Here is a 15,774-nt window from a genome sequence, read left to right on the forward strand (position 1 = left end):
TAATTTAAAGTTAAAATTTATTTTATTTTTGAGTCATCTAAATGTGTCAAATCTTTTGTGATAAGTGTGAGGTGATGAGGTAAGTCTCACATTATTTAGAAAAGTTGAGATTGGACATTTTATAAATGATATGACACATAAACCTAATGACTTAAGGTTTTTTATAAGAGTGTGATGTGCAACTCACTTAGATGTTTGTTTTTAAGTTTAATGTGGATGATCCTCGATTGCCCCCTCGTAACCCGGCAAAATCAAACTTCATGCTATTTGAGAACTTGATGCTATTTGAGAAGTTCTAACAAGTTCATTTTATTTTTAGGATAAGGTAGGAAACTCAAAAAGAAATTAGTAGCTATCTATATACAGATCTAAAGGACAAGCAAAAGTTGATGATACATTTACAGATCCACACATTACGAAAACAGAGAAAGGGACAATTGCAATGGACAAGACAACCCTCTCTCTCTCTCTTGTCCTCTATTCTGACAACTAAATTACCAAATAATCTTCGTAAACCACAATTTAAAATCCCTTATCATAAATATAAACACACAAATGCAGTGCAGTAGTAGATTAAGCTTTTTCTGAAAACAAATATAGATGCAGCTACCATAAAAGTAGGAATTCAGGTCTATAACAAACTTTGTATAAGTGTACTATCAAACTTGTATACAATCAATGATGACGCAAGCGATTCATATCTAAACATTAATTAACCACATTACTACATAGACCACCTAAAAATACACTATCATTAATCATTAATACGGAGGAGCAAAATCTTGGATCTTCTTCACAAAGGTTGTATTGTAGTAGACTTGTAATTAAGGGTTGAAGAAGTGCTCACCACAATGACATTTCCATCCCAATGGTTTGTAATTGGAGTACATGTTACCTTGTAGCCATTTTTCCATGGCAGAAACTTTGGGAGGGATAGAATCATGAGTAGTGGGCAAGGATGGTACTTTAATTGCCATGCATGGATGACACTCATTGCATTTGCTATGACAACTTGGTGGCATTGAACCTATCTTGTTTTTCTCTTCAAATAATAATTCCTGCACATTTTCAACACACACCCATCACCACACACATGTACACACTCAAATAAACAAAGATTGTCTGATTCGTTGAATAATTGGTGTATCCGATACATAATATGAATCATATACGCCAATTATTCAATAAACTTGAAAAATAAACATTTATCTAGAGAGTACTACACGTGAGTTTATTGAATAACGGATATTTTTAGTGTATAATATAGATTAAATGTATGTGATTGAGAGACCATTCTCTCAAGTTGAAAAATAAATTGAGAAAATAATGTTGTCTTTTAGACCATTAGATTATAAATGTATGACAATATTTATATTTAAAATAAATGAAAAAAAATTGAGAGAAAACAAATTGAGATGATCCATTCTGTATCAGTTGTTCAATAAATTTAAACATGCAAGTGTATTTAGGAGCTAAGAAAGAGTGGAATGAATTGATTGAATTAAAGCTTACCCGGGGAGGATTTGCAGAATGCAGGCGATTGGAGGTAGAAACAGGATGAAGCATATGATGTAGAAGAATTATGAAGAGGAAGGTGGAGATGGTTGTTGTGTAGTGATATGAATTAAGTGAAGCCATGACTCCTTTGAATCATTCATTCCCCATTTAAGAGGCTAAGAAGGGTGGGTATGTTAATGTGAGAAGATGTGTAGTAATTCTCTAATTAACTTTATCGATTTGTGGTTGTGTTGAGGCTTGTGAAGCAAGTAGTACTCAGCAGAGAGAGAGAGAGAGAGAGAGAGAGAATACACACATAAGTATGAAGGCCCCCTTGGCTAAGTATAGCCTTGAGGCTATAGCAGCTTATTACTAGCAGCAGTAGAAAACATTTTTCTCCCCGGCTACAAAAGAATATATACTACTACTGACCACTCTGATATGATATCATCTCTTTACTACTTTTATTATTTTTTGAAAAACATTTATATGCTCACAAATATTATTAAACTCATTTTATTTGCTCATACAAATATAATCTTCGCGAGTTTGATTCTGTTGGCATGAATATTGTATTATACTGTATTTGTCCTTAATTATAAAATCTTGTTTAATCACTGCACGTATGCTAATGCACAATTTTAATCACTAATATCTTTAATTGTCTATTAGTGAAAATTATAAAAAAATAATATTTTGAATACTCATCAAAACAAATTGAATAACATCTTATATGCTAATATTTACATTTATATATTATTAAAAAAATACGGTTAAAACAAGGTAAATGAATAGTACATTGTTGTCAAACATGGTATTATAATTAGGGACGGAGGTAGTATATTTAAGGGTCGGGGTTCAAACCCCAAACATTTCACTTATCAATGTTAAGGGTGAATTTTCTAACCACTAGACTACTTGACCAAAAAAGAAATATGGGTCATGTTAAATAGTGCATATGAGACATTTGTTAAGCATATTAAAAAATAAAATAAAAGATAAAAATAATATTTGTAAGATAATGTTTTACACTTTTAAGATATTGAATTCACAAATTCAAAAATTATTTTTTTTGGTACATAAAAATTATTAATTTTTTATTAATATGTTTAACTAGTGTTTCGAGGTCCTAATTAGCATTTTCTTATAAATATATATCATTTAATCAATTTAAAAATACATATTGTTTAATTAATTTTTTCTATGTTTTATTAAATATGTATGTGTGATCAAACTAAACTTCAAATCTTTACTACATGTTTATATATAAAAAAATAAAAATTAATCTTAGCGACCACTCAAGGCTCTCCCTCTTATTCTTTACTTAATAATAACCGACGGTTAATAAAAACTAAATTTATAAATTATCATATTTATCGTTTTTTAATCTATACTAGTATATAAATAATTTGAAATCACACTTATTTTAAGTTCTATATACTATAAATCACACTTATTTTAAGTTCACAAATTTTAGATGACAAGAGAAATTTTCAAATTTCTAATAAGGAAATGCAAGGCAAGAGGAAGATAAATTTGGCATTTATTATGCTATCTAATTTTTGTCTCTGTTCACCACCTACGCATCCATAGGTTTTGAGTTTTGACCACAGTGGACTTAATTATTTGAAGTTTATTAAACGATTTTGAGGCTCCTTTGGAAGTACTAGTATATTCTTTTAACAAAAAAATAGTAAATTGAATATTTAGGGTGTGTTTGGTAGGAGAGAAAAAATAAAGACCGAAATAAAAACACGAAAATCAATGCATATATTTGACTAACATTATTGATGATACTAAATATGACGAGACTTATGATATTAACTATGACGAGGCTTAGTTGATGATACCAAAAATTTATTTCTTATTTACATCCTAAGTATTTTTTTTTCTTCATAAAAATCACTGGTAATTACTATTTTGGTTTTTATAAAAAGACACATTTTAAATTCATTAAATAATTAATGTATTTAATTTGAGAAAATAATAAAACACTAATTTGTGTCATAAATGGCGCATGTGTCTTAAAAGTTAAAACTAATCAGTGGATTTTGGCTGCAGTCGCCTCCAACCTCAAATTTTGATGAAGGAGGGAGAAAGTGAACCATGATTAAGTGAAGTGCTGACATGATTATTAAAAAAAAAAAATCCACTGCAGAAGTGAAGTGCTGACATGTATTTATTATACTTTGCTTCTCATAAATACTCCTACTACGGAAGTGGTCCATTGCATTATCTAAGTAACAAGCATATTCTTTTTTTACAGTAAGTAACAAGCATAATGCTAGTAATTAAAAAGTAAACAATATTTTGAAAGTAAAAGTGAAAAATATTGATGAAGTAAAATTCTTGCAATTTTTTTTAGTACCATTGTATATTCTATATATATCGGAAGGTTTTATGGTGCTAATTAGTACATTCAAAATTGTAAATATATCAGTATATTTAACTATTGTATTTTAGAAAAAAATAATTTCATCGAAAAAACACAATTTTATTGTTTATAAGATTTATAAACAATTTTTTTACTAATTTTTCATTAAAAAAAAACAATATTAATTACTATTAGTAATAAAAATATAGAATAAACCAAAACTTTATTATTATAATTTATAAATGATAGAAAAATATTTTTTTTTTGAAAAAAAAACTTATTTACCTATTAATTTAAAGACCTAATAATATACAAGTACTTTTATTTATTTAACAAATCAAGTGTATTATTAGGTTCGAATTAGATATCTTCACTCCGGTTTGAAACTTTCTAATTATGTGTAGTTTCAATGATATTTATGGGAAACAAAAATTCAATTCACAATCAAAACTATGGTTAACTAGATATTTCACCTGTGCGATGCACGGATATTACACGAGTGAATATTGTGAATTTTGTGGTAGCAACACATTTTTTATTTGATTGAATAATACATATATAAACCTATATAATGTATCCAATATATTGATGTGAACAAATAATAGCAAAATGAAAACAAATTATGAATATACAAACAACTAATAGACAAACATGATATTGAGAAAAATGAACAGCTTAAATCCATGTTATAATTTTCAAATAGTAGTATCAACAACAATGAGATGATGAATATAGAATAGATGAAATTAAAATAAATACAAAACAAACAAAACTTCAGTTTTTCCAAAACAACTTGAAAATGCACGAAAAAGAAATAAAATGGAATAAGCTATCTATGAATTCAAACAAAAGGTTAAATAGGTTAATTTGTTCTTGGAAATGAATAGTATGACATAATATTAAATAAACTTAATTTCTCAAAGTATCATAAGGGAAGTAATAATTTATAAAAAATTTAACTAAACATCAAGTGATTCATTTGATTCACAACTTATTATGTTCTTCCAATTTATCCCCAAAAATTCTTTTTTTTTTTTTCATCTTAACATTTTTCATAACTCATTGTTCATTCTAAAACTGTTGAAGTGATCCTCCATCTATCAAGTTATAAAATAATGAAATTGAAAGACAAAATTACTCTTATTTGAAGTTAAACTTATAAGACACTTAGAAATAATGTACTCGATAACCTATAGCAGTTACCTCACTTTTTTGGGATCAATTTGCATGCACAGATTGAGGTGAATTTCCAAAATTGATCGAGCACATTTCAAGAAGGCACATCACACAAATAGGCTTAAAAGGCATGTGGAAGTATTGCTGTTTCAGTTTCCTTTTCAAGGTTTTGTGATTCCTTGCTGTGTAAATCAGTAGCTTTCAATTAGTCAAAGCTGCGTTTAGACTATCGACATTGCATTGAGAATGTGAGAGGGATAGTGACTGTGTGAGTGACCATACGTACACTCCTTTCTTACCGGTCATAAGAGCATGAAAAAGATGTGTCCACAAAGTTTAATGTGTAGATTTTGTTAAAAGGTAAAATTACACTACAAGTTTTTTATCTTATTTTTTGTAATACTTTGGTCCTTTATTTTTTTTTTGTAATACTTTGGTCCTTTATTTTTTTTTTGTAACACTTTAATTTTTTTTTTATTTGTAACACTTTAGTCCCTTTTTTTTGTAACAGTTTGGTCCTTTATCTTTTTTTATTTGTAACACTTTGATCCCTTATTTTTTATAAATAAATAAGATAAGGACCAAAGTGTTACAAAAAAAAGATAAATGACCAAATTGTTACAAAAAAAATATAAAGGACCAAAATATTAAAAAAAAAATAAGATAAATGACCTGTAGTGTAATTTTACCTTATTAAAATTACAATGATTCACGTAATTTTAATAATTTCACCGGCAATTCAAACATGAATTAAATATTTTTATTTACCATTTAATTTACCTTTTCTATTAGACGGAATTAAGAGTATCACATCATAAATTCACAAACATAACCGCAAAAATCTCGGGTTTAAACCCAAATAAAAAATGTAGTTTAATACTATTGACATTGAATTAAATTTTATAGACTTAACTTGCACCTTTATCTAAGCTTTTTAATTTTGTTATCACAAAATTGGGTGCTGATGATTGGAGAAAAAAAGGTAAGGCAAAGTAATGTTTTGGTTACTTCATTTTCCAATGGAGAGTAATTACAATTATTTGAATTTGAATCTTCTCCATTTTATTTTCACCTTCAGTCATGCTGTCATCATTTCAGTCAGTTCATTTTTGTTTTTTATTCTTCTCTTCAAAATTATTTCTTTTAATTATTTTATTTTTTATGTATTCTCAATTGTTAGATAAGTGCATAAAAGATGACCGAATACATTAAGCATAAGAGAATTCAATTTCCAATTAATTACCATTAATTAAAAGAGTAAGGAGTTAGGATAAACAACAAGGACACTAACCCTACCTCTCTTGCGACGTCTAAATTGTTATGCACTTCCAAATTCTACCTAGTTCCCTTGCTTTGTTATGCACTTTCCAAATTCCACCTCAGTTCCCTTGCTTCATATGTATTCTTTTTTTATTTTTTATTTTTAGAATTTATTAAATAAGAAGTTAATAGTACTATGAGTTCATATTCACATGCAATACCTTAATGACTCTCATAATTTTGACGATTGTGATGTGACCACAACAACCACAAAAAGGGGAATGAATAAATGTAATGTGCATTGTGCATGATAAGAAGGCAATGAACATTTTACTATCTTGCGAGCTACCAACACTTTAAATCACAATCCATCTATATTCACTAGCATCCTCCAATACCATTTACTCAATAGGATTAAGTTAAACTCCCTCAACTGCCTAACTTCCAGACTTTCATACTCCTTACGAAAACAAATAATTTTTCAATTAATAAAAAAAAAATTTATAATATCCTCACCCCCCCCAAAAAAAAAACAAAAAAAAAAATCATTCCTACCTTCCGTGTCAATGGAAAATCTTAATTGATGGAGTTAAGGAATAAAGTTAGGTTCATGTTGTAGAGAATGAAAAATGATGAAGGTTTAATAAAGGAGGTTTGGTGTTTTGATATAAAGATTGTTTAAAGTATCCATTTTTGTGGAACTCACAAAAATGGTCATGGAGGTTGCTTTGTTTTGCTGTTTCACATGAGAGAGAAAGTGAGGTTGAAAGGGAAAAAGCTAAACTTTGGTAATGTAGAAACCGAAAAAATTATCAACATTGAATGGGTGATTTTGTTTCAACTAAAAATGATCAGGGATGAGCAAAAGGTAAACTTCTGTTTGTAGAAACCGAAAAATACAAACTTCGGTTTGTGGAAACCGAAACCGAAAAACCTTACAAAGGTAAAAACGTCAATTAGGGTTATATAAAAGAAATGTGGGGTCGGAATAGAAATTTTCGGTAAAAATAATCCCCTAGTAGTGAAGGTGGTCATAGTGGGCCGGCCCAATAAAAAATGGCCTGTAAAGATTAGGCCCATCAACAACAACACAGCCACAAAGCATTTTAGCGGGAAGATGTTAGTCCCTTTCATCATTTCCCGCCACTGAAGAGTTCGCGCTCATTAGGAACAGCGAGAAGAATTCAGAAACCAAAAATCCCAAACTTCACAAACCGAAGGGAAGTTAGGGTTCAGAAATCAGAATCAGTTCTCAGAAGCTTCACTCGATTAAGCGAAAATGGAAGCATTCGGCGGGTACTTGGTCGATGAGAAAGCCGTTAGGGTTGAAAACGCTTTCTTAGATTTTCTCAAAAGGTTCTCTATTCTTCTTCTTCGTCTTCTTCATCTTCATTTCGTTCTTCATTTGCATAATTATGAACTGATTTAACTGAATTATTAATTGAATTATTGTATCTGTTTGTGTTCAATCATCAGTTTCAGATCTGGACAACGAAATGAACTGTATTACGAAGCGGAGATTGAAGTGATGAGAGCTAACGAGTCAAACACGATGTTCATTGATTTTGATCACGTTATCAGATTCAGTGATCTTCTTCAGAAAGCTATCTCCGATGAATATTTGAGGTTTTTTTTTTTTTTTTTAATTTTCATTTCTTTAGCTATCTCCTAAAATTTGTTGTTATTTTGGGACACTAATAATTGTTGTTTTCTGTGTTGATGATGATAGGTTTGAACCTTACTTGCAGAATGCCTGCAAGAGGTTTGTTATGGAGCTTAAGCCAACTTTCATTTCTGATGATAACCCTAACAAGGACATCAATGTCGCATTCTATAATATTCCAATTGTCAAGAGGTATATGCATTTCCTTTCCAATTTTTGTTCCCATTTTGTTAATCTTAGTTGAATGTAATTTTAATTGAAAATGGAGGGTTTGGAGTTGCAATGTAGTGTGTATGTGTTTAAAAATCAAAGTATTTGAGTCTTTGTTTGTCGAGTTGTTCATATGCTGAATGTATATATCTGCAGGTTAAGGGAATTGGCTACATCAGAGATTGGAAGGCTTGTATCTGTTACAGGAGTGGTAACAAGAACTAGTGAGGTTCGACCGGAGCTTCTTCAAGGGACTTTCAAGTGCCTAGAATGTGGTGGGGTTATAAAGAATGTTGAACAGCAATTCAAGTATACTGAGGTGATTAATAGACAGTTGTTATTTTTTGTTGTTGTATTGAATAATGAATTATACTGAATGTTCTGTTTGTGCCAATGCAGCCAACAATCTGCCCTAATGCTACATGTAACAACAGAGCAAAGTGGGCACTGCTTCGCCAAGAGAGCAAATTTACTGATTGGCAAAGGGTGAGAATGCAGGAGACTTCCAATGAGATACCTGCAGGCTCTCTGCCTAGGTCATTGGATGTTATTCTTCGTCATGAGATTGTGGAACATGCTAGGGCTGGTGACACGTGAGACTTCTCTTGCCTCAAGTTTGCTTGAATTTTTCTAATTGTACTGAAATGTTAACTTTTCTGAATTTTGAAAGTCAATAATCAACTGCAAACCATTTACAGGGTTATTTTTACTGGCACTGTAATTGTGATACCTGATATATTGGCATTGGCATCCCCTGGTGAGAGATCAGAATGTCGTAGGGAAGCTTCTCAACGCAAGGGTTCTTCATCTGGAAATGAAGGTGTGAGGGGCCTTAGGGCTTTAGGGGTCAGAGACCTCTCCTATCGTCTAGCTTTTATTGCCAACTCTGTTCAGGTTGGTTATTTGTGGTTTGTTATTGTTATATTTGTATTTTATAATGTAATATTGGTTTTGTGATAGATGTGTTTTCTGAATGTTTTTTTTTCCAGATTTGTGATGGTAGAAGAGAAATAGACATCAGGAATAGAAAGAAGGATTCAGATGAAGATGATCAGCAATTTACTGTTAGTTGATGATCTCTACGCATTACTATGTCACCATCTGATTTTGATTTCATATTGTCAGCTGTTGTTACTGACCGGTGTTACCTATATTATGATCATGCACACATAATGTTCTTGGTCAAACTTCTGCTATGTACTGTATGAGAGAAAATAATTAACCCTATATTTGGCTGGTTGATTTAACAGGAACAGGAACTGGATGAAGTTCAACGAATGAGGAACACTCCAGATTTCTTCACCAAACTTGTTGAGAGTGTTGCTCCAACTATTTTTGGTCATCAAGATATAAAGCGAGCAATCCTTCTTATGCTTATGAGTGGGGTCCACAAATCTACTCATGAAGGCATCAGCCTTAGAGGAGACATAAATGTTTGTATTGTTGGAGATCCTAGCTGTGCAAAGTCTCAATTCCTTAAGTACTACCATTTTCCCTTTTCTTTTTCTTTGATTACTTTCATACTGGTTTGCGAGAATTGAATGGATTATGTATGGTTATCATTTCAGATATACTTCAAGCATTGTTCCAAGATCTGTGTATACATCTGGGAAATCATCATCTGCTGCTGGATTGACTGCAACTGTTGCCAAGGAACCAGAAACTGGGGAGTTTTGTATAGAGGTCAATAATTTGTCGCTTTTTGTACTTGTTAGATTTTGAAGTGTAAAAAATATCTGTACTCTCAACAAAGGCAGCTGGACAGAACTGGCCTAGGAAAAAGATACATGTTTGTCTTTGGTTTCCAAATTTAATAAGTTCATAACGTTCACAAATTTCCATCGTTTCTTTTCATTTGTGTTTGTCTTTGGTTTGGCAAATTTAAAATGGTACATGTTTTATGTATCCTAGTTTAAATTAGAACAAACTAGTGTTACTGTTCATCTCAATTACTTGATAAAACATAATAATATGATTAGAGCTGCTTTAGATTGAAATTACTCCTTGGAAAATAGTGAATCAAGAAATGATAAAATATTAAACATACTTAAGAATTAAGTTTGAGTAGGCCACACATCATAAATTTGTCTGCCCATCTTGGATTCTGAACTCTAAGCATCCCAAAATGTTTGCATGTTGTGATCAGAAGTTTTCATCTAGAAATCTATATAAAGTGTAGCATAAAAACTTATGAAACATGACTTGAGAGATATTACCTGAGTAGGGTGGGTATACACAATCAAAAGGATTGGGTTTCAATATGTTCAGGCGTTTTATCATTATCTAACTTCAAAATTATTCTCAAGTGACTTCAAAATTATTCTCAAGTGTCTAGTTTTCTTATGTAAGAACTTGTTTTCAGGCCGGCGCTTTGATGCTTGCTGACAATGGCATTTGCTGCATTGATGAATTTGACAAGATGGATATAAGAGATCAGGTAAGAGGCATACATTTTTTTAATGGCATTTGATGGTCATGGACTGGGAAGTATCTGATATTTGTTTGAAATAAAGGTTGCAATTCATGAGGCTATGGAACAACAAACTATTAGTATCACAAAAGCAGGAATACAAGCAACACTCAATGCTCGTACTTCCATTCTTGCTGCTGCCAACCCTGCTGGAGGACGGTACGATAGGTCTAAACCACTGAAGGTAATGTGTTCTGCTAAACTGGCTATTAATTGCTTTATTGAGTACAACTTGGCCTAATTTAGTTTTTGCCCTTTCTCTTTTCAGTACAATGTGGCTCTTCCACCGGCTATACTTTCAAGGTTCGATCTTGTATACATTATGATTGATGACCCAGACGATGTTACAGATTACCACATAGCTTCTCATATTGTGCGAGTTCATCAAAAGCGCGAAGAAGCTCTTGCTCCAACGTTCACTACAGCAGAACTGAAGCGTTATATAGGCTATGCAAAAACTCTTAAACCAAAGGTTTGAACACTAGTTTTTTATTTTGGATCAACCTGCATGGGGTTAATTTTGCCTTTGTGCTTCTTTCTCACTTAGCCTGATTAATGCAGCTAACGTCAGATGCAAGAAAACTACTGGTAGACTCTTACGTTTCTCTCCGTAGGGCTGATACAAATCCTGGCAGTAGGGTTGCATATCGTATGACAGTCAGGCAGTTGGAGGCTTTAATCAGGCTGTCAGAGGCCATTGCACGGTGTCATTTGGATAATCAGGTGTTTAAAGTTTTAAGGGACTGGTTATTATGCTTTTGTATGTTTTCCTTTTCTGGTCTAAGAAGTTTTTCTGATTTTATAACAGGTACAACCCCGTCATGTTCGTTTAGCAGTAAAACTGCTGCAAACATCTATAATAAGGTAGGACATATTTCTTGCTTGTTTTAAATTTCTACTTTGGGAACTAGCTCTTGTCTCTAACTGCTCAATTTACTCTTTCCCCTCAGAGTGGAGTCCAGTGAGATTGATCTATCCGAGTTTCAAGATCAAGATATGGACGAAGAAGCAGGTAGTGGTGAAGGAAATGATAATAATGATGCTGATGATGGTCAAGTGGGAAGCTCTACCGCTCAGCAAGCCGCTGGAACTAATGGTGAGGTGTCTCCTACCCATTTTACCTTGCAATCATCTGTGATAAAATTTAGATATTCATAGGTTTAATTACTTGCAGAAAAACCAGCGGATGGGTCTATCCCCCAAAGAAAGAAATCTACTGTAACTGATGAATACTTTCAGAGGATTACCAAGGCCCTTGTCATGCGTCTTAGACAGCATGAGGAGACTGTAATGCAAAAAGAGCGCGAGAAGACTGCAAAGCAAAAAGAGGACGAGGAGACAGGTTTTTACTTGAACCTTTGTTGTTTGTTATACAATATCTTAACATTGTATACTTCAAAGTGTTGGTATTGCTGTGTAAAATTTAATTTCTATAATTTATTCAGGTTCTGTGCCTCTGAATATCCTTTGTCCTTGTGTACATTGAGATTTATTTATATAAACATTGTCAGGGATACTACAAAGTGTCCAATCCAATGTGAATATTGAAATGAAAGGTGAATTTTCTGTGGGCTTATTTATTACAGGAGATGTCTTGGCTGGGATGAAGCAACGAGAATTGATTAAATGGTATGTAGACCAGCAAAATGCGAAAAATAATTACAGTTCTGTGGAGGAGGCAAAAGTTGAAATTTCCCAAATTAAAGCAATTATAGAGGTATATACTTGTTTTATACAGCCTTCAAAGCAATTAGTATATTATTGGCAGGCATGTTAACTATATCAAACATTTAACTGTAGATTTTAATTCGAAGAGAGGGGTGTCTGATAGTGATAGACGATGGCAGACAAGCAGCAACAGAAGCTGCTGGTGCAGAACAATCCGAGTCTGCGGCTAGGAATGATAGAGTTTTGGCTGTTGCTCCTAATTATTTTGTTGAATGATAGCCTTGTAATGATGAAAGAAATTGGAAATCACTTTATTCTGTAGTCCGAATATTCCAGTGACTTGATGATTCCCTTTGTCTTGAGCTGCAAGCTGGTTACTTTAGCCTGTATTAGTAATGCTGGAGAACTGCTGTGCCGCTTAGATAATGCATCTGTATCTATAGTTTATCACCAAAGAGTGAAGCAGCAGTCTCGGTATATTTAAGCCATTACTTTGTTGGTTCTCACCATTTCCGTTTATTACTGAAAAGAAATGATATTTGTAATATTATTGTCTTGATTTTAAGGGAGGACTCATTTGAGAGTTGAATGTCAGTTTTGTGTAAATTTATCAAATGAGATTGTATGCGTCAAAAAAAATCAAATGAGATTGTGAATCCAATCTCCAAAGCCTCCATTCTCAACTATAATAATTATATTAAAATAGATTATGTTGTTTGTGGGTTAGGTGTCCCAAAGATTAACCCAAAGTTGTCATTAACTTAGGTTTTTTTTTTTTTTTTTTATTGTTTGGGTGAAAATTAATTGTGATGAATCAAGAACGTAATAATGCTGTGGGTGAGTTGTTAAAAAATGCAACAGTGAGATTTTGTTGGGATTTGCTGAGAATATTGATACTTGAACAATTACATGTTGAGGTTGAGGGCGATCAAAGAGAGGTTTGCTTTTAGCTATTCCAAGAGGCTACCACTTAATTGCTATTGAATCTGACTCCTTAGTTACTATTTAATGTATCTTGAAGGGAGAAAAACAGAAGGGATAATAGTAGTTTTTTTTTTTTTTTTGAAGGAGGGGATAATAGTAGTTTTGGAAGGGGAAAAACATGTATTATATGGTGAAAATTTAGATATATAATATAACAATGTAACACTGTCCTTAATTTTAATACGTAACATTTGAAAGAGAAAGTACCCCAAAAATAAAATAAATACACAACATCCAGATGTAAACATCTGAAATATTTCCAAACCAAATCCAGATGAGTACATCTGAAAATTGTTTCATTTGATACAAACAAACTTGACCCAAACAGCTCAGTTACTAGTTTGGACCAAAGTATGTTATGTTCCACACCAATGTATATTCATCTGTTTTTGATGACATACACATCTCATCTCAGATTAGAACAGCTACTTCCAAGTTACTACTCACTAACAGGTTATATACCTACAAATATCAGTAACATGGTCCGTTAAATAGGACCCAATTCAACATAACAAAATATGATTAGTTTGGCATCTTAATATCGATTATAATTTATAAACACCTTAATACACCTCAATTCAATCAATTACTACACTGCTGTTTCACTTCATCGTCAGATGGAATTAAATGGAATTGCTTCGGACCTTGTTAATTTGAGCATCTTGATCAATTGCTTTTCTCAAATGGGTCTAAACTCTCTTTCCTTTTCTGTATTTGCCAACATTCTCAAAAAGAGTTATCATCCAGATCCCATAACTTTGAATACACTCATCAAGGGTCTCTGTCTCAAAGGTCAGATCCATCCATAAAGCATTGCATTTTCATGACAAGTTGGTAGCCCACAGATTTCAGTTGGAAGAAGCTAATAATGTGTTTGCTATGATGATGAGAAAAGGTGTTAAACCTGATGTTGTTACTTATAACTCTTTAATGGATGGATATTGCTTAGTTAAAGAAATGAACAAGGCCAAGGGTATATTCAACACCATAGCTGCTCAAAGTGGAGTGACTCCTGATGTTTTGAGTTACAATATTATGATTAATGGATTTTGTAAAGTTAAAATGGTGGATGAAGCCTTAAATCTCTTAAAAGAAATGCGTTGTAGAAACATTATTCCTGATGTGGTAACTTACAATTCCCTTATTGATGGTTTGTGCAAATCAAGGAGAATATCACATGCTTTGAAGCTTGTCGATGAGATGCAGGATAGAGGGCAACAACACGATATATTTACTTACAATTCTATATTAGATGCTTTATGCAAAAACCATCATGTTGAAAAGGCAATTGCATTATTAACAAAAGTTAAGGATGAGGGTATTCAACCAAATATGTGCACGTATACTATTCTTATCAACGGATTGTGTAAAGATGGAAGAGTAGAGGACGCAAGAAAGGTTTTTGAAGATCTTTTGGTCAAAGGCTACAATCTAGATGTTTATACATATACTGTTATGATCCAAGGGTTTTGCGACAAGGGCTTGCTTGATGAAGCCTTGGCCTTGCTATAAAAAATGAAAGACAATAGTTGCATTCCAGATGCTGCAACTTATGAAATAATTATCCATTCTCTGTTTAATAAAGGTGAAAATGATAAGGCAGAGAAACTTCTACGTGAAATTATCGCGAAAGGTCTACTGTAAAATTGAAACTAGGTAAAATGGTTCTTTTGTTACACATTGTTCTTTTCATTTTATATTTCAAGTTTATGGCATAATTCTGTTTTTGTAGTGTCCTTGCCAATTGAGAAACAAACTTTTGTTTGGATAGTATGTCTATTTACACATGTCTTATTGATTACAGTAGATCTTTAATACTTTATACTTGTAGGAAGCTTGAGTCTAAGAATCTTTTTGGTGGAGTGATCTGGTAAATTTTAATACCACAACTTTGATAGCTTTTATATCACGAATTAATAATGGCGTTACAGCGAAAATTTTGGCTACTTTAGAAAGTGAATTGGGACAGTGGTGGTTTAAATGAAACTTCGACGTTGAAGATTTATGAAGATAACAAAGTATTTTAACGACATTATCTATATCAAGGAATGAATCAAGTCTTTGGATCAAAACTTCTCAACGACTCTAAATTGTGCAAGAGCTTCTTTAGTGGATATTTTCTGCTCGTCTATATAAGGAGCTGAAGACTTGAAGAAACTTAACACTCGACCCATAACTATTCTACTTTCAAGGAATGTTTAAAAATCGGACTAAATTAATTGGTTCAATCTTTTAATTCTTTTGATGGTTTGATTTTGATTACACTATAATCTAGTTGAGTATATGTTTTAAAAACTGGATGCTTCAATACACGTTGTGCGGGATTTGTTCAGACCAATCGTGCATATTACGTCGGTTCAAGCGTATTGAGAATATCAACCTATGGTGGAATAATGGTTGATTTGAGCTTTAGTCTTATTCAGGTAATCTATTTAACGATGCCTCGAAATGCTATCAGATTGAATACAATGG

General features: G+C 32.2%; 3 protein-coding genes across 3 annotated transcripts; 2 read left to right on the forward strand and 1 right to left on the reverse strand.

The window, feature by feature from the left end:
- Positions 1–626: 626 nt before the first annotated feature.
- LOC123916999 (EPIDERMAL PATTERNING FACTOR-like protein 1) lies at positions 627–1,908 on the reverse strand. Its single transcript, XM_045968600.1, has 2 exons — positions 1,513–1,908; positions 627–1,058 (listed from the first exon to the last, which is right to left on the reverse strand). The coding sequence occupies exons 1-2, from the start codon at positions 1,636–1,638 to the stop codon at positions 825–827; spliced, it is 360 nt and encodes a 119-aa protein (XP_045824556.1). The 5' UTR covers positions 1,639–1,908; the 3' UTR covers positions 627–824.
- A 5,462-nt stretch (positions 1,909–7,370) lies between these two features.
- Positions 7,371–12,912, forward strand: LOC123917000 (DNA replication licensing factor MCM6). Its single transcript, XM_045968601.1, has 18 exons — positions 7,371–7,663; positions 7,784–7,933; positions 8,037–8,162; positions 8,337–8,499; positions 8,580–8,773; positions 8,879–9,074; positions 9,170–9,244; positions 9,431–9,660; positions 9,749–9,863; positions 10,543–10,617; positions 10,694–10,834; positions 10,919–11,122; positions 11,212–11,373; positions 11,459–11,514; positions 11,601–11,746; positions 11,825–11,992; positions 12,237–12,367; positions 12,451–12,912. The coding sequence occupies exons 1-18, from the start codon at positions 7,587–7,589 to the stop codon at positions 12,592–12,594; spliced, it is 2,553 nt and encodes an 850-aa protein (XP_045824557.1). The 5' UTR covers positions 7,371–7,586; the 3' UTR covers positions 12,595–12,912.
- Positions 12,913–13,127: 215 nt separating this feature from the next.
- LOC123914547 (pentatricopeptide repeat-containing protein At1g62910-like) lies at positions 13,128–14,814 on the forward strand. The gene is made up of 2 exons (XM_045965750.1): positions 13,128–13,256; positions 14,095–14,814. Exons 1-2 carry the CDS (start codon positions 13,128–13,130, stop codon positions 14,812–14,814), a joined length of 849 nt encoding a protein of 282 aa, XP_045821706.1.
- The last annotated feature ends 960 nt before the right edge of the window (positions 14,815–15,774 follow it).

This window comes from Trifolium pratense, linkage group LG3 (genome assembly GCF_020283565.1).
Source record: "Trifolium pratense cultivar HEN17-A07 linkage group LG3, ARS_RC_1.1, whole genome shotgun sequence".
NCBI lineage: Eukaryota > Viridiplantae > Streptophyta > Magnoliopsida > Fabales > Fabaceae > Trifolium > Trifolium pratense.